Genomic DNA, 26614 nt, shown 5'->3' on the forward strand with positions numbered 1-26614 from the left:
ATGCTAATTTCTCTGTACCTCTCTACTTTGAGTATTCTGCTCCATTAATCAAGCCCGATTTTATTCTGAACTCTTCTCTCTTGTCTCCTCAGTTCAGCAATATTGTAGGGTTCTGTTTGAGTTCCCCCTCCTTGTATCATGTCCTGGAAGCTGCCTCCAGCCCAGAAAACGTTAATAATATAGAACTTGCTTTGTTTCCTTCTCTCAGGAATCACTGTTCTGTTTTGACTTTGTCCATTATCTGAAAATAGATGTTTTTTCTTTTATCAGGCTTTCTAATTGTTTATAATAGAGGAGTAATTCCAGAATATACTATTCCCTTATGGCCAGAAGACAGTTTTGTTGACCTTTTTATATTAACTTCTGAAGACTGTATTCACATAGTTCAAAACTTGGTTTTCTTTAAAGGCAGTAGTGAAACTGGGTAATTACTTGGTGGAAATTTGTGACCAAGGAAATCTATGTTTTAAATGGGAGTTATTGATTTGGTGTGTGTGTGTATATATATATATATATATGTAATTAAATGTTGCTCAGCCATAAAAAGGAATGAAATTGAGTCATTTGTAATGATTTAGATGAAGCTAGAGTCTGTCATACAGAGTGAATTATGTCAGAAACAGAAAAATAAATATTGTATATTAATGCATGTATATGGAATCTAGAAAAATGGTACTGATGAACTTATGTGTAGGGCAGGAATAGAGACAGACATAGAGAATGGACTTGTCGACACAGGAGGGGAAGGAGAGGGTGGGATGAATTGAGAAGCAACACTGACATAAACACACTATCATTGGAAGCTAATGGAGAAAAGATAATCTCTTTAACAAGTGGTGCTGGGAAAACTGGTCAACGACTTGTAAAAGGATGAAATTAGAAAACTTTCTAACACCAAACACAAAAACAAACTCAAAATGGATTAAAGATCTAAATGTAAGACCAGAAACTATAAAACTCCTAGAGGAAAACATAGGCAAAACACTCTCTGACATAAATCACAGCAGGATCCTCTATGACCCACCTCCCAGAGTAATGGAAATAAAAGCAAACCATCTCTTGAAACTCTTGGCCTGAGTGTATACCATGTTTAGACACAGATGTTAGCAGTTATTCAGCAACATGCAACATGCCCAGGAGGTCATATACTGGGTTAGTACAGACCATGCTTATACGAATCCAAACCAGGAGAGTAAGCATTGTGGCCTATACCTTACTGAGTTAAGGACTTGAGGAACAGGTACCATTAAGACTCATTTTACACAGGATGAAAATGAAGCACAAGGAATCCAAAAAATGGTTTAGGGCCATGCAGCCAAGAAGTTCCAGAATTAAGTCACGGGTCTTCTGCTAATTTCTGCCCCCACCCCTAGCTCAGGGTCCTGGTAGGCAACAAAATTCCACTCCAATGATTCATTGGAGCTTGGGCACCAAATGAATACTAAAACGGACATTTGCATTAAAGACATGCATTAAAGTGCCAAAAAAAATAGATTTATAATATGCTTTTCACTTGATATTTGAAAATGTTACACTTCATACATTAAAAATCAATGGATTGGTTAAAAAATAAATAAATAAATACACTATCATGTGTAAAAGAGATAGCTAGTGTGAAGCTGCTATATAGCAGGGAGCTTAGCTTGGTGCTCTGTTATGACCTAAAGGGGTGAGATGGGGAGGTGGGAGAAAAGCTTAAGAGGGAGGAGGTATATTTATAATTAGAGCTTATTCACATTGCTGTACAGCAGAAACTAACAAAACATTGTAAAGTAATTATACTCCAATTAAAACATAAATTCAAAAGTAAATGAGAGTTATTGCAGCATATGTATTGGCTGAGAGGAAAACTTGATGATGCAGGAACGAGAGGAAATAACTGCAAGAACAAATTCCTTGAGTGACAACAGGGGATGGGACTCAAAACACAGAAGAAAGGGTTCATTTTATATTGGAGCACATTAGCAGTTAAAGATGACAAGGAAAACTGCACAGGCACAGACATCAGCAGGATGATAGATTTTGGTGAGAAAAGCGAAAATGAGAACTCGCACCCCCACTCCCGTTTTCCCAGTGGAAACCAAAAGCAAGATCATCAGTGAGTTTCTCAGGCTCCCTCCAAGGGAAGCCAGCTGCCATAGTGTGATGTGCTCCATGGAGAACCCATGAGACAAAGAACTGGGGGAGGCCTCCTGTCAAAGCCAGGGAGAGACAAAGGCTTTCTGACCAGTGGTCCCTGGGGACCTTGGAAGCCGAGGGAGTGAGCTCGCAAACAGATCCTCCTAAAATTGAACCTTAAAATAACTGCAGTCCTAGCTGACATCTGCATGGCAGCCTTGTGAAAGACACTGAGGCAGATGTCTCCAGATGTTGCAGCTGGGTTCTGGACCCATAGAAGCTATGAAATGATGAATGATTTTTGATTTTTGTTTTAGGCCACTAAATTTGGGGTAATTTATTATATGGCATAGATAGCCAAGGAAGATACCAGTACCTGGAAGTGGGGTGCTGCTATAATACCTAAAAAAGTGGCTGTGGCTTTCAAACTAGGTGATGGAGAGAGGCTGGAAGTATTTGGAGAAGCATGTGGAGAAAGCGTGAAATACCTTGAATAGACTGTTGGCAGAAACCTACATTTTAAGGACACTGCCAGTGAGGACATGAAAGGAAGTGGGAAATATGTGATTGGAGACTGGAGGAAATGGGGTCTTCTTTATGTTGTGGCCGAAAGCTATGTAACACATCTGCGGTTCTGTGGACAGAATAGAAGGTGCCTACTGAACTGGTGATCTCTCTCCAGGCAATTTCCAAACAAGTGTTGAAAGTGCCTCTTGTTTCTTCGTGCTGCAAGAGGAGAGATATTCCTTGAGAAAGGGCTGTTAGACAAAAGAATTTTTAATAGTACTTGAGAGTTGTGACATTCTCAGCCTCTCCAGTTGGCAAACAATGTTAGAACTATGAAATGGCTTCTGAGCAAAAATCAAAGGGAAGGCAGGGAAGAGCTTATTTCTAAGAGCTCTATGGGCTTTTATCTAATAGAGTGAATCCTAGTAAGATTCCCAGGCTGCTGTGTGATCTTGTGAGAGAAACACTTTGGCTTAGACTGCAGGAGGCTGAGGTAATAAAGGGAGTAGGCCTAATATGAGGGGTTGGGGGAGAGGTGGTCAAAGAGTAGGATCCTTGAAACTGAAATTATAAAAAAGATCCAGTTTATCAGCAGTGGCAAGATCCATGAGAATTGGTGAACTAGATGTGGTGAAAACAAGATGAGTCAAAATAAAGCTTTGAAGAAATTGAAGACCATTCAGGTGGGTGCTGAAATCACTGAGAATGCTGACAGAGCGATTCTGAAGAGACAAATAAACTGGGTGTTAGCAGTTACAAAAGTCCAAACTCCCTCGTCACCCTTGCCTATTCATCCACCTTGCTTTCTCATCATTCCCCAGCTTCCCAACCACACATTTGGGAATTTCAAGTTCTCAAATGCCTTTATTTGACTGTGTTTTATTGAAAATGCTCTTCACTCTCTCTGGTTCATTCTTCTCTCCCCGCTTAGAATCTAAACAGATACTTCTAGCATATGTTTCTGCAAGTCCCCATAGGTATTATATCACAGCATTTTCAAACTTTATGTTCTTTATCTTTACTATTAGGTCCAAGAGGGCAAGGGTTGAGTCTGAATTGCTTAACGCTGTTCCCTATACTCAGTTCAGTGTCTGATGTACTCATAGGCACTTCACAAAGGAAGAAGAGGATTTCCTTCCTAGGTTTAAGAGAAAATTTCAAAATAGCAAATATCTGTCATGCTGTACTTTGGATTCTCTGACAAACGTTAATATCTGAGTTCAAACAATGCAAGATTTTAGTTCCCTTTAAATATATACTTATTTACACACAGAAGAATTTGAAAGAGTTCTCTTGTGAATTTTCTAACGCATTAGGGAGGTGCTTTTGATGAAAAACTTTTCTATAGTAATCATCATTATAGATTTCCTATTCCATAGAGGTTTCATCTGTTATATTGGTCAGTTCTTCCTCCTGAGCTGAAGAGTCTTATTTAAATTATTTGGAGATGTATTGCCCAAAGATGTACACAAAAATATCATTCAAGACAGAAACAGCATGTGAGAGTTGGTAAAATGGACATAGTAACCAAATTATACAGTGAAGACTACAAATAAAGTGGCAAATGGGAATTCCCTGGCAATCCAGTGGTTAAGACTCCACACGTCCACTGCAGGGGACCAGGGTTCAATCCTCAGCTGGCGAATAAAGATCCCACACACCACATGGTATGGCCAAAAATAATAAAAATTATTTCTTTTAATAAGTGGAAAGAAAAGAAAAACAAGACATTTCTCAAATGGTATGTAATAGGACAGGTTTTCCTATATTCATATTTTTAGAAACCTGAGTTCAAAATAAAAGAAGGTTGAAAGAATCTACTAAATTCATCATATGAGCAAGTTGAAAAATCTGTTTAATATTATAATTTTCTCATTTTTCTGGGTCCATTTAGATGAACAGACCAATGACCACTTAGCTGACTAAAGTTCAAATTCTCAGCTATTCCTAATTTACTATGCAATTTTGAAATGCTCTGATATATTCATACATAGAATATATCATAGAATGCAGACCTCCAGACATAACTATGGCCCACACATTATAAAATATAAATCCTTACACATTGTCATAGAGCTATCAAACTGGGCACATTACCCTACCTCACTGATAATATTTGAAATTCTCTCAAATGGCACCTAGTGAGATTTTGATCACCACCAAAGTATTCAGATCATCACAAAAAGGTACTTCATTGTAAAGGAATTAGTTTCTCTGAGCTAAAATGTGTTTTGGTTAAATAAAGCAGGAAACTTTATGCCCCAGAGGTCAAATATATCTTCATCAACCACAATGCTTCCTTTCTTCGCTCAAGACCCAGAAGTTGTGGTGAGTCTCCTTTGCTCTAAGACCAACCCTTCATCTGTGCTCTTTTTCTGGAACTTGCCTATTCAACTATTCACTCTCTGTCACAAATATTCAGCGTGTCCCCTTCTACCATATCTTCAATTTTTCTCTCTCTGCTGGGTCATTTTCTATAAACTAGAAGCAAGCTCATTCTTTCCCATCCTTTAGATATTCTCCTTTGGCTGAGCATTGCCTATTACTCCTCCACCTTCCCCATTTCACTACTCAGCTAAGCTTCTTGGGCCTCTTGAGATTTGCAGCCCAGTCATTTCTGTTGTGGACATTTATCTACTAGCTGCCCCCAGCATCTGCCTGGAAAAACTACTCTTCTGGTAGACTGAAACACTGGCAGATAGATATAGCACATTCTCACCAATCAGATACGCCCAATCAAGACACTGGCCCTAATGAGACCTGCACTTGTTAAAGCAGCAGGGGTTTGCAGGGACTTCTAGACTTATCTAGTGATCAGCATCAGAGGTGAAAATTATCACACTCAATCTCCAGATGAGACAGCAGGGGGTGTCTTATCTGTTCTACTCCTAGGGTGACTTTAAAAATTAGTTCAGGGAATCCCCTGGCGCTCCAGTGGTTAGAGACCAGCACTTCCACTGCAGAGGGCACTGGTCTGATCCCTGGGCAGGGAACTAAGATCCTGCAAGCCACGTGGCAGGGCCAAAAGACAAAATCAGTCCAGCCATTTAACGTAAGTTGTAAATATTAACTACAGTCTGATAGTCAGTAGAAAAATAAGGATGATAGTAGCTTTGCTTCTTCTAAAATTTGTCTTATTTACCTTTATACAAGAAATTTTTCATATTTTGATTATTAGCTCACACATCCTTGAAATCTCAACTCAGCTGTCTCCTTCCTAGGGAAACCTTCACTCTTCTCTTTCCCCACCAGTACACTAGACTTCCCCACCTGAGGCTCTCACATCAGTCTTGTGCTCCCACATCAGTAATCACTAAAACTCAAATCCTATTTTGAGACATATTTGTACATATCTGTCCAAATCACTAATCTATGAATGGCTCAAGAGCAGAGACTATAACTATTCTTTTTTAAAATATAAGACAAAATACATTTTCAAAATTAAAAGCATGAGGCAAAACAAAGAATGATGTTGTGTAAGGTTAATGGGAAAGTATATCAAGAAGATGTAACAGTTATGAACATAGATCTATCCAACAATAGAGTCTAAAAATACATAGGACAACATACGGCAAACTAGTGAGAAGAAATATATAAATCAACCATTCCAGTTATCTTAAAAAGTTGAAGTAAAACACACATTTAGCGAAGTGTCTGAATACATCCTTTTGTTGACATCTGTGTTCTTTAAATTTTTTTACTGTGGTAAAATGTACACAACATATACCATTTTAAGTGTACAAAATTCAGTGACAGTACATTCACACTGTTGGGTAACCATCCTTACCATTCAACTTCAGAATTTTTGTCATCTTCCCAAACTGAAACTCTATACCCATTTAAACACGAATTCTTCATTACCCCTCCTCTAGTCCCCGGCAGCCATCATTCTGCTTTCTGTCTCTATTCATCTTTATATGGACAGTTTCTAGCACAGCACAGCCAAACAATTTTATTTTAATTCAAATAGGAATAGTAGGTATTATCACTGGAATTATTAGAAAAATTTGAATGACCTATTTACTGTAAGAATTGTAAGTATGGCTGTTCAAAACCACTGTTGTGGCTTTCTACCGAGCACAAACATATATTAGGCACACACATTTTCAAGACAATAAAAAGATCAAATATGAGAGAAAAACCTGCCAGAAAAATAAATATAAACTTTCCCCCTTTCTTCAGTCAAATATCTAAGACTCCTGAATTGAGTTTACACTTCTTTGCAAATATATGCCCATCCACATCTACAATGTCTTGCTACCTGAACCAATATGAGGAGAAAAGAGAAAACCAAATGGGAGGAGAAAATCATACAAAAAACACAGAAATGTACACTGATATAAAAGGAAATATAGGGATAGGAGAGCTTTTGTAATCTATTTCTGTATATGGAAGCTCTTGTATTACAGAAAAAAAATTGTGTCATGGGAATGTCAAATTTTATTTATTTGGTACTTACAGAACATATAAAAGATGGACCTTAAGGTCATAATTCTTGAAAGGATTCTTAAATAATGACTCAATATTACAGATGAATAATTTCAAGTCCTCTTTCATCCAGCACTGTATGTTCCAGTTTGCACCTGAATTAAAAATAAACTAAATTAAATCTGAAAAAACCATTCTGAACAGCCCAATGAAAGGGAAGGGCTAAATTAAATTTACCAGTGTTCTGATACAACTACCACTGTCCATTCTGAGAGAAAAAGAACAAGCTCTAATTGGTCATATGTCTGTGCCCATTTAGTCCCTTTGGCCTTCAGTTTCCTTCTTCATAAAGCAAGAGAATTAAATTCAATTATTGTTTCTCAAATTTTTTAAAATCTTGAACCACTTATGTAGGACAGAAGACCCCAAAACTCACCTAGTTCAGTTCATCCCCACTTTCCAAGAGACAAGAGACCATGAACTATCAAAGTACAGCAAATTTAGTGTAGCATTTCTGTGTCTGCTTTAGCGGTAAAGCATGGTGATTCACACTGGAATCACCAATAAGATGCATATCTTAAATTTTTGTTATTATAATATTATAGGCCCCACATACAAATAAGGAGAGTATATTTCACTGTATACTGAAAAATTCACCTGATAAACTATTGGTGATTTGTAATTTAGAAAGCAGGCACAGCAACAGCTAAAAATTATGACTAATTTAATACAACACCAAAAGTATCTTAAGCAATACTAACATATTTCCCCATTTGGAGAATTTCTAGCTAGTAGTGACTTTGCATCAGTTGAGCCTTATGAAGTAAATAGCCCATGTGGCAGAAAATTACATGGAAATCCTCAGTAACCACCACTTAACCTAGTAACTTTAGTTACACAAAGTTAACTCAATAAACTAACTAGTTAATAGCCCTTGCTGCTAAGTCACTTCGTGTCCGACTCTGTGCGACCCCATAGACGGCAGCCCACCAGGCTCCCCCGTCCCTGGGATTCTCCAGGCAAGAACACCGGAGTGGGTTGCCATTTCCTTCTCTAGTGTGTGAAAGTGAAAAGTGAAAGTGAAGTCGCTCAATCGTGTCCAGCTCTTCTCGACCCCATGGACTGCAGCCTACCAGGCTCCTCCATCCATGGGATTTTCCAGGCAAGAGTACTGGATTGGGGTGCTACTGCCTTCTCTATACATAAATTAAAATCTGCAGCATCATAATCATTTCACTTGATAACTGAAAAAAGTGCTAACATTTTTTGATCATTTCAAGGCTAGTCACAAGGACCTTCACATTTTAAGTCCATTCTTAATATATCCAACAATCACTGGAATGGTGAAGTTAAGCTCCCTTACAAATTAAAAAAAGTGCTTCATTTAAAATTAAATGCCTAAAGACAGAGACACTAGGAAGTATTTGAAGAGAAGTTGCTCAGTCGTGTCCGACTTTTTGCGACCCCATGGACTGTAGCCTACCAGGTTCCACCATCCATGGGATTTTCCAGGCAAGAATACTGGAGTGGGTTGCCATTTCCTTCTCCAGGAGATCTTCCCGACCCAGGGATTGAACCCGGGTCTCCTACATGGTAGGCATTGTAGGCAGACGCTTTTACCATTTGAGCCACCAGGGAAGATCAGTATTACCTCTAACTTGTTTTAAAACTCTGATCTTACTGAACAGTTATGCTTTATCCTTACTCCTAACCTGATCTCAACAAACTATTTCTTCCATCTAATCAGTGGTGCTTTGGCACTACAAGGGACATGTGGCAAAGTTTGGAGATCCATTTTGATTGTCACAACTGCTGAGTGAGTGTTACAGGCATCAGCTGGGTAGAAGCCAGGGATGCTTCTAAACATCCCGTGCTTGAGCTTAGCGGCTCAGTTATGTCCGACTCTTTGCGACTCTATGGACTGTAAACCGCCAGGCTCCTCTGTCCATGGGATTCTCCAGGCAAGAATACTGGAGTGGGTTGCCATTTCCTTCTCCAGGGAATCTTCCCAACCCAGGGATCAAGTCCATGGCTCCTGTGTCTCCTGCATTGCAGGTGGATTCTTTACCACTGAGTCACTGGTATAACGCACAAACCAGTCCCCCATAACCAAGAATCACCTGGCCCACAATGTCAAAAATTTTGAGGCTGAGAAATTCTGATGAACCTTACACAGGAGTACTATATTGATATATGCCTTTATTTTCATATTATAGATGTTTATGGTGCTAAGTCAATTGTCTCTGTTCTATTTAGCTCTTCCAGAAGGCTTGGAGATAATTTTGTTGTTTATATTTCCAGATGCAAAATTATTAATTACACTAGCTACATTCAGTATACATTACACTTAAATAACAAGAAAAAAGTGATTTAAAATATATGCATTGGCTACTCAGATTCCTTACTTGCTTCAGAATTTAATTCAACAGGATTATCTGCCATTTGATATTTTATCTATTTAAAAAGAATAAGATACACTTTTTTATTTTAAAGCAAATTTAGAAGACTATAAAAATATATTTTAAAGTTAAAAAATTCCCTCATTTACATTTTTATTTCCATGGGACATAAAATAACTGGGGACTTATTAGTTTGGTCACATGATAATCCTAATTTTATCACTAATATAAAATGGTAATATTTACTCAGAATCACATCCAGAGACATCTATTTCACACAAGTTTCAGAGAATGAAAATATTTTATCCAATATAGTTAAGTAACAACTAATGCTTGGAACATTAAAATACTTACCTGTTTGCTGAAAAACTAAAGAATTTACTGTTGTAACAAATGCCTTCCCTTCAATGTCGTCTGTATATACAGAGCAGTTTTTATCTTCCTCGCTCCAAAAGCAACAATGGAAAGTTGTTCTGGATGATAAGTTAGATAAGTAGGTACCACTTGAATTAAGCTTAGTTTCAACAACTGCCTCATAACGTCCATTCAAATTTGAAGTGTTCTTTGAGATTCCAGGAGGAAAGAAGAAGTCATATGTTGTATTTGATGGCATGCAAGACAACTTAAATTTCCAGGGAGTAATTGGATATGCCAAGTTAAATGCAGTTATTACATAAATAAATTCTGTTAGGACATTTAAAAGACACAGAGAAAAGCAATTAATCATTTTGATTAAGATATCAATAGGAAGTATCTAAGAGTAAATGATGTAGTTCTCAATAGTTATTATTAAACTTTCTAAGTGCTCAATCAATGCCTAATGCATAACTCGGTGCTTCCATTGAACACTGTGTTATACTTAAGAGGGTACATTTACTTATGGAGATAACTTGACTCTTTAGCAACCCTTTTTGGAAATTCACACTTCATTTACCCCATTAATCTAACAACTCATATTTATATTTTAATGAAAGTAAATTACAGCTAAACTCAATTTCCTTTACCAAAAAAATAAATAAATTACTCTAATGGACTTCCAGCCTAATGGCATCTGGATGTGCAATTATATAAGCAAATATTAAAGTGCTGTTTTAATATTTCTTAAGGAGAATAATGCCAAAATGTTAACACTACTTTCAATGAGTGATTTTAGAAAGGGTCTGTCTTCAACATCAGAACAGCTGGATGATTTCCTGAATATGCCCATGATTCTCCAGATATACAATATCACGTAAGATATGTCCTTAGTATCCTCCAATAATTGATGAACAATGACAGACTTCTTACAGGAAACATTCACTGCTGATTAAAGATCATGTATCACTCACCCATAAAATTAAGAACAATTTTATAAACCTGTACCCTTCCAGAAAAGCTTAAAAGTGATACTTGTTTTTTAAATAATTGTTTGAAAATAAAATAATTAATTCTCCATAATTCTTTCTTTTACAAGTTATTCTAATCATCCAACAATTGTGTTGCCTCATATACAAAGCAATGCAGAATGAGAATTCTAAGAATTTTGCATGGCGTCTATAGAGTGAGACCTTTGAAGGATTATGGTAAATGTTAAAATGTAAGAAAACAGAAATTTTTAAAATCAGTTCACAAAAGTGCTATTCTAAATTACAAAAGTAATACATGTAAAAATATTCAAATACACAAGTAATGACTCTTAACTTTGGTTTCTAGAGCATTCTATAAATATTAATAGAAATATGTATCAGATATAAAAATTAAGGCAAAAAGGACTATCATGAACTAATTTTATTTTTCCCACACTGAACAATTAGGTATCATAACATCATCAAAAGTGAATCATCACTGCAATTGTGATCCTTTGGACTCAATCCTACTAACACGTGTTTTTGAAATTAGAACTTCTCACTAAAAAGAAATTAGGGTGTTTCTTTCATTTTACAAAATAATAAATACTAATTAAAAACATTATATTCTCTAGCTGCACATGGAAGATTCAGTTGACTAAACTGAAATTAGCCTAAAATCCTCAAAGTATTTGAAAATTAAAATGTAATACTGAATGTCACATGGTAACTACTGAATCAGCTTAATTAAAAGATGATTCTATTTTGTTTACATGCTTCCTTTGAAAATGATATTTCTTTCCCCAAAAATGAACCCTAAATGGCAAGGAGTCCAGAATATTCATCTGAAGGCGTAAGTTTATGTTATCATATGATATGTATTGTCATATGTTATACATTAAGGCCCCAGACATCTTCTGATTCACAAAACTTGACCAAACCACAAACCTTTTGAAAAACCAATGTAAAACATTACCATGGAACCTAATAAAAATTAGAAAATATAAAAGAGAATGTTATCTTTCTTTGATAGTCCCTTGTGGTCCAGTTTTTCTGAATTCTGTAACAGTGGAATTATTCTGGATATTTTCTGTAGCTACATAGCTGGCTACAATGACAAACAATAGTATGTGTAAGATAGAAGAGCCATAGGAAAGCTTCTCAGGGCACCTTTAAAGACTAGTGTAACCAAAGAGACGCTCAGAACCAGTTGATACACATGTAATGGTTGCTAGGGGGAAAAAAAAGGGTTTTCCTAAAGACAGCCTGACTTTAATTTCAAAGACTTGGAACACAATCTAAATTAGATGATTTGAGTTTAAAGAAAATAAAAATATTTCTAGAATGCTGTAAGAAACCGTTGAGAACAGTACAATGCATGGGTTCAGGCCATTGACCCTCTAAGCAGTGGAAAATTTGCATATAACTTGTAGTTGGCCCTCCCTATACACAGTTCCTCTGTATGCACAACTTCTCTGCATCTGCAGATTCCACTAACCTTGGACCATGCAGTACCGTGGTATTCACTATTTTTAAAAAATCCAAGTATAAGTGGACCTGAGAAAACCATAGCTATATACTCAAAAGTTACTGGCATTGTGTGACTACTTTCAAACAGAAGCCTGTCATGCTTCACAGAAAGTTAAAACACAAGATTTTAAAAGAATGCTTTCTCTCCAGGATATTCCTGCAATAAGTAGGAGGAAGACTAGTATACATTTAATTTTTGAACATAATCTTCTGGTGGTAGTCAACGTGGGAATTCCCAAGGCATACACAATCCATTGATAATATCCCCTTATAACATTATCTTGTTATTGTTTACCAGAATCATAATGGGGAATACCTTTTAAATGACATTTCTTTTCCATTTTAGAATAAATCTGTTATTCTATAGGATAGCCATTTATTTTAAATAGTATCGCCAAGTAAACCAGTCCTAGATAAAGAGAATTAAAGTTTTGATGATCATCTGATACATACATATTTGTAATTTAATAATGCTACATTTGCTAAATAAAATCAAAATATTTAAATGTCATTATACCTTATTTCCAAGTAAAGGAATGATAATGCATATCTTTGGCAGGAATGCAATCAAATGTGTGTTAATCAGTCATGTCTGACTCTTTGTGACCCCATGGACTGCAGCCCACCAGGCTCCTCTGTCCATGGAATTCTCCAGGCAAGAATATTGGAGTGGGTAGCCATTCCCTTCTCCAGGGATCTTCATGACCCAGGGATTGAACCTGGGTCTTTACTGTCTTAGCTACCACTTACATACTCATGTTGGACTGCAAAAGGCAAAAAGCTTGGAGGAGATTTCACAGTACCTATCAAATTCAAACTTGTATTTACTACTCAACATAGAAATTCCTCTTCATAAATTAACCTATAGAAATACTCTCCCAAATACACAAAGATGTATGTAATATGAATTTCAATGTAGCATAATTTATTACAGAAAAAGAAATGTCTAACAATGGGAATTGTTCAAATAAGTTTATAATGTAAGGTATATTCCTAAAGTTCATTGTTATGCAATCATTAAATAAATACGTATATTAATGAACACTAACAAGAAAAGTTATGAGGATAAACTGGAAAACTGTTAAGCAGGAAAAAGAAAAATACAGAATAGACAGACCAATTCTATTTTTGTGACTGGAGATATGAATGTGTGTGTGTGTGTGGTGGGGGGAGGGTATGTTTCTGGAAGGATACCCATCATACTGTTTCCAGGAGGCTGGGAAGAGTATTCATTTTCACACTTCTATTTTTGTTTGGTTTGCATTTTTAATCAAGGGCAAGAGAATTCCTAACTGGAAATGGGAAATTTAGTCAGCCAATAAACGAAACAACATCTCTAAGGGTAAAATCTCTACCTCATATATGGACATTTTAAAAGCAAATAACTTACCCCAATGTAACAAAGCCACACAGAATTTTTGACAAATCATCTTCAGAGAAGTACACCTACAAAACAGTAAATCTAAAACCAGTACACACACAAATTAAAAAAAAATAACATATACACAAGCCACCTATGGGAAAATATAAAAGGAAAAGGATTAAAATTAAGAATTATTTAAACTGTAATCCGATAATAATACTCTGGATCAGTATCAGCATTTAACAGTATTTACATTTACAGAATGTAAAACTGTAAGTTTTAGGTTCATTCCTATGCACATGCTATTTTACAGAGTTAAAACATAAGCAATACATTCATTTATGGCTTAATCAAAAAAATGGCAATGTTCCTTCATTACATGACAAATCAGGACAGGTATCATAGATGAGACTGAATTTTTAACTAAACAAAAAAAGCTTACAATGCCAAATAAATATGTACAGCTGACCTAACATCATAAATATCACACTCTTCATTTTTGTGTGTGTGTATGTGTGCTCAATTCTTAAATTCCTTTCATTCCCTAAAGTCTTTATCTTTATTATGATACCACAAAGTTGAATGATTATAGCATAGGTAATGAACTGCATATTTATTTCCAATGAAGAGAAATTTTTGCAACATGGTTTTGGAAACCCCTGTCGCAGAGTCAGGCATGACTGAAGTGACTTAGCTCACACACAATATTCACATTAGCAACTTATCGGTAATTCAAGGAGAGTTTGATGGCTTCATATATGCAGATGATAGGGATGACTTCAGAGACAAACTTTCCCATGAATTCTATCCAATTTGAAATATACCACGAATAAGATTATTCTTACTACTATGTCATGAAATCGAATGAGAGTATAATTTAAATATATTTACCTTAGATTTATAAGGAAACATTAAAGGCTTTTGGTGTTCCAGTCTTTTTTATTATCTCATATTTGGGATTCAGTTCACTATATGAAAATTAATCTGAGGTAAAAAGCCCTGAATTAGGTATCAGAAGTCTTGGATGCCAATCGAGGCCCTTTTGATTAATCAGGTGTAAGACCTGGGACACCACTATTCTTGATCTTGATCTCAGCTTCCTTATCAGACTGAAGGACCATCCCTACAATCCCTTTCAGAGCTGCTTATGATTCTGAGAGGCTTTAGTTTTTTTGTTTTTGTTTTTTTTCTTTTTTGGGCTTCCCTTGTGGCTCAGCTGGTAAAGAATCCACCTGCAATGTGGGAGACACGGGTTCGATCCCTGCGTTGGGAAGAGCCCCTGGAGAAGGGAAAGGCTACCCACTCCAGTATTCTGGCCTGGAGAATTCCATGGACTGTACAGTCCATGGGCTGGCAAGGAGTCGGACACGACCGAGCGACCTGCACCTTCACAATCTGTAGAGTTAATTATCATTCATTCTCTACCCTTAGAATCTGTAATACTGTACTTGAATAGTGAAATAATCCCTGGGAGCTTTCTGAACATTTTTAGTACAAAATCTTTGCTTAAAAAGGGGGAAATAAGTCTCCTTTAAGAATACATTACTTTTATTTGGAAAATACAACAGCAGTAATTGTTTTATTCACTTGTAACAATTTCACGATCCTAAAACTTACATACCAATGCATCTTTCTGTCTGGAAATCCCACTGCCAGGGAGCTTGCTTACATGTTTTGCAAGGAAGAGAACAGAAGGAAGTAGATATTTATTATGTTAAGCCCTGTGCTGCTGCTGCTGCTAAGTCGCTTCAGTCGTGTCCGACTCTATGCGACCCCATAGACGGTGGCCCACCAGGCTCCCCCGTCCCTGGGATTCTCCAGGCAAGAACACTGGAGTGGGTTGCCATTTCCTTCACCAATGCATGAAAGGGAAAAGTGAAAGTGAGGCTTTAGTTTAAAACAGAAATCACAGCTTGATCACAAAGAATATTATAAAGTATTAAGTGAGAAACACGTCTTATAAGTTGTATCTGAGAACTGGTAGCATGTGACAAGCAAACAGAAAAACACGCTTGTTTAGTTCACAACTTAAATGACTCTTAGGAAAAAGATGGGTGAGTATTACCATTTTGTAGTCTGGTAAATTTGTTTGTCAGACTCTGAGTTTTTCACCAGAATTTTGGTTCTTTACACACTTGATCCCACAATGTATCTTAAGGATTTCTAGAAACCAATTCAGTGTGGCATCTTCATTATCTAACGGTATTAAATGTGTGCAAAGTCCTCCCAGCTTTTTTTTATGCTACCTCTTTCTGATACAACATTGTCTCATAGAATAAACCTAAAGGCAATTTCATAATCAGGGTATGTCACAAATACACATATCACTAGACTAAGTGTTTTGACTGAGCTGACTAGTGACTAAGTAATTCAGTCCAATAATCAATTTGACTCACTTTAATTCAACTGATTCACTGAGTTAAGTGACCAAATAGATCATATTGTTCTTCCTTACATAAAATAACCATTCTTTTATTTAAACACATTTGCATAATTAATTCCTCCCCAAGGTAGAGAGTGGGGAATAAGATCAAGTGATTCATAACCAACCAATAGCATTTCCAGAAAAACAGACTAAAGAGAAAATAATCAGTGAAATAATATAAGAAAATTTCCCAGAACTGATGAGACTCAAGTCTTTAAACTGGAAAAAAAAAAAAAATCTAGCAACTTCCAAGGAAAAGGAATGGAAAACAAAAATCCATTCCTAAACATACCATTTAAAAATTGCAGAAGAGAAAGGAAGAGTTTCCAGAGAAGAAAAAAATAACCAAAGCAATGAGAACCTAATTAAAACAAATGTTTCATCTCAAAACACAGAATTACAGAAAGCTATCTAGAATGACGATGGAAAATTATTTGCAGTTTAAAATTCTATTAGCCAATCAAGAAAGTATCTGAACAAAACAAATAAATTTAAACAACACAATGACTTAGAAAATTTACATCCTGTGAATCTCTTTCTCGGAAGTAACTTTATGATGTATTCTAACAAAATGAGGAGTAAACCAGGAAAGGACTGGGGATTTGGGATCCTGAAAAGCTTGTCTACAAGCCAATTGATGGCTCTGCAGTCTTGAGAATGACCTGTCCAGATAGCAGATGGAGTACAGGTGACCCCTGAAAGGAAAAGGCCAGGATAAAGGAAGGCAACTCAAAACATACTACGATTCTGAAGCTGCAAAAATTTGAAAATAAAACAAGAAATCAGAATTACACAAGGGAAAAAAGAAAGTCATAGTCTAAATTTGAAGCCACCAGTCCAAATAAGAATATGAGTTCAAAATAGACTTCAAAACAAAGAATGGAATGGATTCCAAAAAATAAAGAGAATGAGTAAAACACTGAAAATTAAGAATTAATAAATAAGACTCATAAATCTTCTAGAAGAAAAAAATAAGTTAGCTGGAAAAAAGCTTTATAAAAAGTCCTGATCTAAATATGAACTCTAATAAAATATGGCACAATTTTAAGCAAACGCTGGAATTAATCCATTTGAAAGAAGGAAGATCCCTTTAACCTTGATTCTAGGAATATTCTCCATTGGGTGGCTTAGAAGTCATACTGAGCAAAATATGATTCTAGGACTCTTCTTGGTTCTGTGATGAGTAATACAAAGTTCTAAAAGCATTAATGCTGCTATTTATTGATTTTTCCATTTTTTGGCCTAATCAATAGACAAAAATGAAAGACTTAATTACAAATATTAAACATAAATATCATCAGTATTCTCACTGTACAGTTGTCAAAATTATAGTAGTATAAAAAAATTGGGTGGTATAATTATAAAAGGAGAGATGGTGAGAAGGCAAAGGGTGGAAATAGCCCAACCTCTTGAAGTAATGAGTCAAGAGAAACTATCTATAGTGAATGAAACAAAAAAAGGTTGTGGAATTTAAATGTAACCAATAAAAGATATCAGAAAATTAATATAATTATAATGGAGGAGAAAGAGAGAAAGGTGAAATTATTAAGATAAATTCCTTCCTACCATGGTATCTATTTAAAGGTTATAAATGAAAAGAAAAAAGTCAGTATAAGCATATTATTTAGCCTTACAGAGTTAGCCAAAGGAAAAGCTAAAACCAAAAATGGTTCAAGTCAGTTGTTCTCAAAACCAGGGATAACAAAGTGAAGGGAGTGGGGTAAGGGACTGCTGTGCTTTATTACAGTAAGTTTCTGTAACTGTGTGCATGGATTATTTTCATGCAAACTTATTATTTTGTCCTTTTAATTAAATTAAAAGGTGCTATTGGATTTCAAAGAAGACAGCTACTAACAAAGACCTAGGAACTAATTAGAGGTTCACAGAAGTGCAATATTAGTTGAATTCCAAGAAATACAAAGGGAGAGAGTAGTGTCATATTTCTTCTAAGATTCACAATATTTTAACACCTCTGACAGCAGGATCTTTGCTAAAATCAATGTCATCTTATAACCACTTATGGCTTGGTAGCAGCTGTGATCTAGTTGTCACTGACTGCATATATACAAACTGGAGCACTTTCCTAATGACCGACTAGACAATTTTTAGCCATCAATATTTCAGTCAACAGACTATTTAAAAACCTTTTGAGGAAGGAAGGAAGATGAGCCTTGAGTATTGTCTGAAAACCTTTTGTGGACATCTTTTACTAAGATCAATATAGAGTCAGCATAAAATTTGTAAATAGACAAACAGAAAATCTCAGAAACCATGGTGAATCACTCTTTTATGAAGTTCAACATCACAAATAGTCTTGATAATCCAGGGAATGGTACCATTTAAGAAAACAGTGACATCAACAACACTGAGTTGAAAAGTGACTCAGAAAAACCAGATTCTGAATATGAAAAAGAATTCCTTAATGGATTTCTTTGACTTTTATTTTCCTTATGAAAGTGGTATGATATAAACAAAAATCTTTATCTAAATCATTCTAAGAGTCCTTTCAGTAGGTATAAAACTAAAATTCTAAATGATAAGAAAGCATTGTAAAAATAAATAGGCAGAGTTTTTCCTTTCTTAGCTGTACAAAAATGATGGTGTATCTTAAAAATCCACGATGTCTTAGATTTAAAGAATTACAACCAGAAAGAGTGCTAATTAGTAGAAACTGAAGATTACCCTTAATTTGGATAAATCATAACAGATTCCAGAGAGGAGTGAGGATTTAACTGCCCTTTGAAGAATGAGGAGGAATATGATGCATATCATAAGTATCATTTTACAAAAAGGTTTTCCTATAGAACCTTTGAAATGTTAAAACAAAGGTCAGCCAAAGGTATGGGTAAAAGACCATAGGAACTCTTGTGTAAGAGCTGATTTGCAGGTTCAGAATAGTATTCGTCAAAAGACCAAGAAACCATTTTCCCAGATGACTACTTTTTATAGAAGGAACATTTTTACATAGTTTGTCCTGTGTGAAAAGCTGTTCTTCCCCAAAGCAGACTTCTAACCAACAGTGTTACTGTAAAATACCCAGGTCACTAGAGAAATACTCAACTACCTCCTGGGTAGTCACAATCCTAACAGGTAACATATCAACAATATAACCGGGCTTCCCCGGTGGTGCTCGTGGTAAAGAACCCGTCCGTCAACGCAGGAGACTTAAGAGATGTGGGTTTGCTCCCTGGGTCGAGAAGATACCCTGGAGGAGGACACAGCAGCCCACTCCTAACAGCAACTATAATTATCAGGTGCTTATTATGTATGTGCCAGTATGTTTTCTCTATGTGTTTATGCATAAACACATACACTCACATGTGTATGTGCTATTTTTTCTCTTTCATCTCCTTCATGCTGAAACCAGTCTGGTTCAAAAATATTGTTGGTGCATACAGAAATCCAATTGTTTGATTATCTTCTAGGTTGAGACACCCAAATAACAGCTGCTAGTTAAAGTGAAATGAGAAAATATAATTCTGAGAAAAACTAAGTTGTCCTATGCCTTCACTAAACGGCTATTTGGTAACAGCTGTTCTTACACATGAGTTCACATTTTTAAAGCCTATTATAATACTATTATAGATGCTCCTGAGAATCTGTACTTGGCTCACATCTTTAGCTATTATCTAGCATAAACAGATAGAGCACTTATACATTTCCATAAACTTTATAGAAATTATTAGCCCAAGAGTAGAGTCAGTCAGTTACTCTCTCTCTCTTCTCTTCATTCCCTCCCCTCCTCCTTTTCTCTATATCTGTCTCACTCACTATTATACACACACACACACACACACATATATATACACAGATTTTTAAGTCTGTGCTATTTCTGGATTTTCTAATTGGCAAAGACTAAAATTAATATCAATGCCACAATGCCACTTTAGAGTGTCTCCAGCTGGGTCATTTTTATTTACTAGTCCATATAACCCTAGTTTGAATTAAAGAGGTCCATAGGTACCAGATACCATACTTGATCTTAGCCAAAAGACCAAGAAGCAATCCAGTAGTCATGTATGGATGTTAAGAGTTGGACTATAAAGAAAGCTGAACGCCCAAGAATGGATGCTTTTGAACTGTGGTATTGGAGGAGACTCTTGAGAGTCCCTTGGACTGCAAGGAGATCAAACCAGTCAATCCTAAAGGAAATCGGTCCTGAAAATTCATTGAAAGGACTGATGCTGAAGCTGAAAGTCCAATACTTTGGCCACCTGATGTGAAGAACTGACTCTTTGGAAAAGACCTTGATGCTGGGAAAGATTGAAGGCAGGAGGAGATGGGGATGACAGAGTATGAGATGGTTGGATGGCATCACCAACTCAATGGACATGAGTTTGGCAAGCTCTGGGAGTTGGTGATGGACATGGAAGCCTGATGTGCTGCAGTCCATGGGGTTGAAAGAAGTCGGACACGACTGAGCAACTGAATTGATAGGTACCAGAAGGGGTTTCCCTGGTGGCTCAGTGGTAAAGAATCTGCCTGCAATGCAGGAGATGTGGGTTTGATCCCTGGGTCAGGAAGATCCCCTGGAGAAGGAAACAGCAACCCATTCCAGTATTCTTGCCTGGAAAATCCCATGGACAGAGGAGGCTGGTGGGCTACCACCAGCCTCCTACAGTTTGTGACCCCTACCGTTCATGGGGTCACAAAAGGATCAGACATGACTTAGAGACTAAAACCATCACCACCATAGGTACTAGGAATTTTCACTCAAATAGTTCTCAAATGTGTGACTCTCTCCTTAAAGACCATCCATGGTCCACAGACAATGGTTCCCATAACTCTATTCTCTCCTCAGCAAGTCTCCATGCTATGCTAACAGAGTTACAGCTTTAACCCAGTCAACTAGACCTCCCGAAGACACCAAAGCCAGGCAAATACTGTCCCACACTGACAGTGGTCTGTATTCACTTCAGAAGACATTTTATTGGTATCATAAAATTGTATAAGTGGGGTGAATCTAGCCTAGCAGTTCTATGAAATAACAAGTGACTTGCTGACTTTCATTCAGTGAGAATCAATATCCACAAAAATTTCACATAGCCTACCTTAGACATTGAGTGTTTGCATTCTGGAAAAGATTTTAAACTTATGAGTTCATAGCACTTAAATTTGACATTGATGTTTTACTACAGATTCAGCATTTCTGTGTCTGATATTTCTTACAAACACAAAATCTCACTTTAAAATATTACAATGGCATTAATCACATGTTTAAGCTCAGAAATATGGATTTAAGAGTTACAGGAGTGGATATTTTTGGTTTTCATTTTAAAGCCAACAGGAAGCATGAGGATAATCATAAGTCAGAACAACCTTAAAAAGGTTGTTAAACACATAAATATGTATTTTAAAACATCTCCTTAATAATACCCTATAGAAACAGAAATATAAGTGAAGAGAATCACTCCAAATTAATGAAAGTTTCCATTCAGCAGGAATATATAATAATTTTAAATGCATACATATAGTATAACTTCAAAATAACATATGCTTATTACAATGTAGCTTCAAAGTACATTGATATATGGTGAAAACTCAGAGTACCACAAGGAAAACAACAGATATCCACACACATGGTAGAAATTTTTAATACTTTCTCCTTAAAGAATGAATGGATGGGGAATGAAATGGCAATCCACTCCAGTATTCTTACCTGGGAAATCTTATGTACAGAGGAGTCTGGCGGGCTATAGTCCATGGGGTCCCAAAAGACTCAGACAAGACTTAGCAACTAAACAATAAAATGATTGTGTGCTACAGTTACATTTTTAAGTGTGTGCATTTGAACTGATAAAACAAATTTATATCAATTTATGTATAGAAACAAAAAAAAAATAGAACAGCAAACATAAATACATGAGGATATATGACTGAAATAGTATTAACAAATGACACTGGAACAAAAACATTAACAAATTTGACATACATTGAACTCAGCTCCTCCAAAGTGTAGATGGCACATTATTTTTAATCACCAGTGAGGTGTTTACAAAATCTGACCACATACAAAGACATAAGGCAAGTTACAAACAAATCCAAAGACTAAAATCATACAGATACGGACCACATTCTCTGTCCACAGTGTTTTTAAGGCAGGAAAAAAAATAACAAAAATATAACTACACAAATGTCATATATTAGGACAATAAAAATTGTTTTTGGTAATCTACAGGGCAAAAAAAGATAGAATCAAAATCAAAATACATTTTAAACTTATGATAATGAAAAAAGCATCTCAAAACTTAATTTCACACAGATAAAGCAGTATTGAGAGGAAAATTCAAAGTCAGAAAGAAACATCATTCTTAATGTTAAATGATTTATTCTGTGAGCACTTCAAAATAACATTATACCTGAGGTGCTAGGCAAGGCAGAAAGAGAAGTGGGAAAAGATTGAGGATTATAAAGAAAGAAACAAAATTGCCATTATTCACGAATGACAATAAAAATGGACAATCCCAAAGTATCTATATGTAAGTTGTTAAACTTAGTTACAAAATTTAGCAAGATTGCTGGTGAAAAACATAAAACCAAGTATTTTAAATACTTCCCAACTTTTTATATGAGGCCAGTATTACTCTGACACCAAAACTAGACAAAGACATCACAATAAAAGAAACTACAGACCAATATCTCTCATGAATATAGATGCAAAAAATACTAGCAAACCAAACCCTCCAATGTATAAAAAGGATTATACACTGTAATCAAATATGATTTACCTCAGGAATGCAAGTTTCATTTAAAATATGAAAATCAATGTTTGATCAATCATAATAATAGAATAAAAGACATGACAAGTCAATAGCAAAAGCATTTGACAAATTCCAATGCTATTTCATGACAAAAAGATTCAACAGGACATAGAACTTCTCCAACTTGATAAAGCTGCATATGAATAACCCATAGTTTACATCATTATTGTTGCTGTTGCTTAGTCACTAAGTCATGTTCAACTCTTTGCGACCCATGGGCTGTAGCCTACCAGGCTCTTCTGTCCACGGAATTTCCCAGGCAAGAATACTGGAGTAGATTGCCATTTCTTTCTCTAAGGGATATTCCTGACCCAGGGATAGAACCCACTTCTGCTTGTCAGGCAGATTCTTTACCACTCAACCACCAAGGAAGCCCCGGCTAACATCATACTTAACGGTAAAAGACGGGCTGCTTCCCTGCTGAGTGAGCAGGATCAGATAACATTATTCACCTGCACTTTCTATTCAATTAGAGGTTTCAGCTAGGGCAATTGAGCAAGAAAAAGAAATAGAAAACATCTAAACTATAAAGAGAAGTAAAAGTATCTTTATTCTCAAATGACATGATCTTGTACATAGAAAATACTAAGGAATTCACACACACAAAAATATTTCTGTTGTTCAGTCATTAAGTCATGTCTGACTATTTGCAACCCCAGGAATTACAGCATTCTAGGCTTCTTGTCCTTCACTATCTCCCAGAGTTTGTTCAAACTCATGTCCATTGAGTAATCAAACCAACTCATCCTTGGTCGCCCCTTCACCCCCTGCCCTCAATCTATCCCAGCCTCGGGGTCTTTTCCAATGAGTTGGCTCTTGGCATCAGGTGGCCAATGTCCTGCAACTTCAGCACCAGTCCTTCCAATGAATATTCAGGGTTGATTCCCTTTAGGATTGACTGGTTTGATCTATTTGCTGTCCGAGGAACTCTCAAGAGTCTTCTCCAGCACCATAATTCAAAAGCATCAGTTCTTCAGCGCTCAGTCTTCTTTATGGTTCAACTCTCACATCCATACATGACTACTGGAAAAACCATAGCTTTGACTAGATGTATCTTTGTTGAAAAGTAATGTCTGTGCTTATAATATACTGTCTAGATTTGTCATACCTTTTCTTCCAAAGAGCAAATGTCTTTTAATTTCATAGCTGCAGTCACCATTTGAAGTGATCTGGAGCTCAAGAAAATAAAATCTGTCACTGCTTCTCCTTTTTTGCCATCTATTTGCCATGAAGTGATGGGACCAGATGCCACAATCCTAGTATTTTGAATGGAGAGTTTTAAACCAGCTTTTTCACTCTCCTCTTTCACCCTCATCAAGAGGATCTTTAGTTCCTCTTCACTTTCTGCCATTAGAATGGTATCATCTGCATATCTGAGACTGTCGATATTTCTCCTTGCAATCCTAATTTCAGTTTGTGATTCATCCAGCTCAGCATTTCACATGATGTACTCTGCATATAAGTTAAATAAGCAAGGTGACAATATGCAGCCTTGACATAAACCTTTCCCAATTTTGAACCAGTCCATTTTTCCATGTCCAGTTCTGTTTCTTCTTGACCTGCATACAGATTTCTCAGGAGGCAGATCAGGTGGTCTGGTATTCCCATCCCTTTCAGAATTTTCCAGTTTGTTGTGATCCACACAGTCAAAGGCTATAAGGTAGTTCATGAAGTAGATGTAGATGTTTTTCTGGAATTCCCTTGCTTTTTCTATAATCCAACAGATGTTGGCAATTTGATCTCTGGTTCCTTTGTCTTTTCTAAATCGAGCTTGTATATCTGTAAGTTCTTGGTTCATGTACTGCTGAAGCTTAGCTTGAAAGATTTTGAGCATTACTTTGCTAGCATGTGCACTTGTGCAACAGTTTGAACATTCTTTGGCATTGCCCTTCTTTGGGACTAGAATGAAAACTGACTTTTTCCAGTTCTGTAGTCTCTGCTGAGTTTTCCAATTGTTAATATACTGAGTGTAGCATTTTAAGAGCATCATCTTTTAGAATTAAATAGCTCATTTAGAATTCCATCACTTCCACTAGCTTTGTTCACAGTAATGCTTCCTAACGCCCACTTGACTTCAGACTCCAGGATGTCTGGTTCCAGGTGAGCGACTACACCATCATGTTGTTCAGATCATTAAGACCTTTTTGGTATAGTTCTTCTGTGTATTCTTGCCACCTTTTCTTAACCTCTTCTGCTTCTGTTAGATCCTTGCTATTTCTGTATATGTTCAGCAAGGTTGCAGAATACAAAATCAATACACAAAAATCACTTCTATTTATGTGCATTAGCAATGAACAATCTGAGACAAAATTAAAAGACAATTTCATTTCCTATAGCATTAGAAAGAATTAACTACTTAAGAACATTTTCAACAAAAGAAATGCAATTATTTATACAATGAATACTATAAAACATCACTGAAAGAAATTAAAGAATACCTAAATACATGGAAAAACACCCCATGTTCATAGACTGAAAAAACTTTTATTAAGATGTAATACTTCTGAATTTGATTCAGTATAATCCCTTCAAATTTATAGTGATATTTTGTATAGACATTGACAAGCTGATTCTAAAATCCGTATGTATTCACAAGGGAATAGGTAAAACAATATTGAAAAAGAAAAACAAAGTTGGAGGATTCACTTCTGATTTCAAAATTTGCTTCAAAGCTACAGTAATCAAGACAATCAAACTAAGACCATGGCATCCAGTTCCATCACTTCATGGCAAATAGATGGGGAAACCATGGAAACAGTGACAGACTTTATATTCCTGGGCTCCAAAATCACTGCAGATGGTGACTGCAGCCATGAAATTAAAAGACGCTTGCTCCTTGGAAGAAAAGCTATGACAAACCTAGACATAAGACATTATTTTGCTGACGAAGATCTGTCTAGTCAAAGCTATGGTTTTTCCAGTAGTCATGTACAGATGTGAGAGTTGGACTATAAGGAAAGCTGAGCACCGAAGAATTGGTGCTCTTGAACTGTGGTGTTGGAGAAGAGCCTTGAGAGTCCCTTGGACTGCAAGGAGATCCAACCAGTCCATCCTAAAGGAAATCAGTCCTGAATATTCATTGGAAGGACTGATTCTGAGGCTGAAACTCCAATTATTTGGCCACCTGATGTGAAGAACTGACTCACTGGAAAAGACTCTGATACTGGGAAAGATTGAAGGCAGAAGGAGAAGGGGATGACAGAGGATGAGATGGTTGGATGGGATCACTGACTCAATGGACATGAGTTTTAACAAGCTCCAGGAGTTGATGATGAACAGGGAAGCCTGGCATGTTGCAGTCCATGGGGTCACAAAGAGTTGGACACAACTGAGTGACTAAACTGAACTCAACTGAATCAAGACAATGTAGTACCTCATAAAAGGACAGAAATAGAGCAATGGAATAAAGCTGAGAGTCCAGAAATAAACCTTTTAAATGGTTTTTAACAAGACATCTAGACATGAGGAAAAAATGGTCTTTTCTATAAATGGTGCTGTGACAAGTAGATATCCAGATGCAAAGGAAATTGGTCCTTTCCTTCACTCTATATATTCAAAGTAATCAAAAACCAAAATATAAAAGCTAAAACTATAATATTCTTATAAGTAAAACATAGAAGTAAAACTCTTCAACCCTGAATTAGGTAATGGCTTTTTAGATATGATACCAAAATTAAGTATAAAAATAGATTAACTAGACTTAATTAAAATTTTAAACTTCGGGGTTTCAAAGGATACCTTCAAATAAGTGAAAAAGC

At 36.2% G+C, this 26614-nt stretch overlaps 1 protein-coding gene across 5 annotated transcripts in view; it reads right to left on the reverse strand.

Moving 5' to 3' along the window:
• LEPR (leptin receptor) overlaps nt 1-26614 on the reverse strand; it is a 94070-nt gene that overhangs the window by 59519 nt on the left and 7937 nt on the right. For 3 of the 5 annotated variants that reach the window (XM_027537000.1, XM_027537001.1, XM_027537004.1), the window contains exons 3-5: nt 13698-13753; nt 9807-10136; nt 7085-7208 (exon numbers count right to left, since the gene is read on the reverse strand). In XM_027537000.1, coding sequence (XP_027392801.1) covers nt 7085-7208; nt 9807-10136; nt 13698-13737 — 494 coding nt within the window. In that variant the 5' untranslated portion in view covers nt 13738-13753. Of the gene's footprint in view, nt 1-7084; nt 7209-9806; nt 10137-12623; nt 12717-13697; nt 13770-26614 lie in introns of those variants that run through there. The other 2 variants (XM_027537003.1, XM_027537002.1) reach the window with 2 other exon arrangements.

This window comes from Bos indicus x Bos taurus, chromosome 3, assembly GCF_003369695.1.
Source record: "Bos indicus x Bos taurus breed Angus x Brahman F1 hybrid chromosome 3, Bos_hybrid_MaternalHap_v2.0, whole genome shotgun sequence".
In the NCBI taxonomy this organism is placed as follows: Eukaryota; Metazoa; Chordata; class Mammalia; order Artiodactyla; family Bovidae; genus Bos; species Bos indicus x Bos taurus.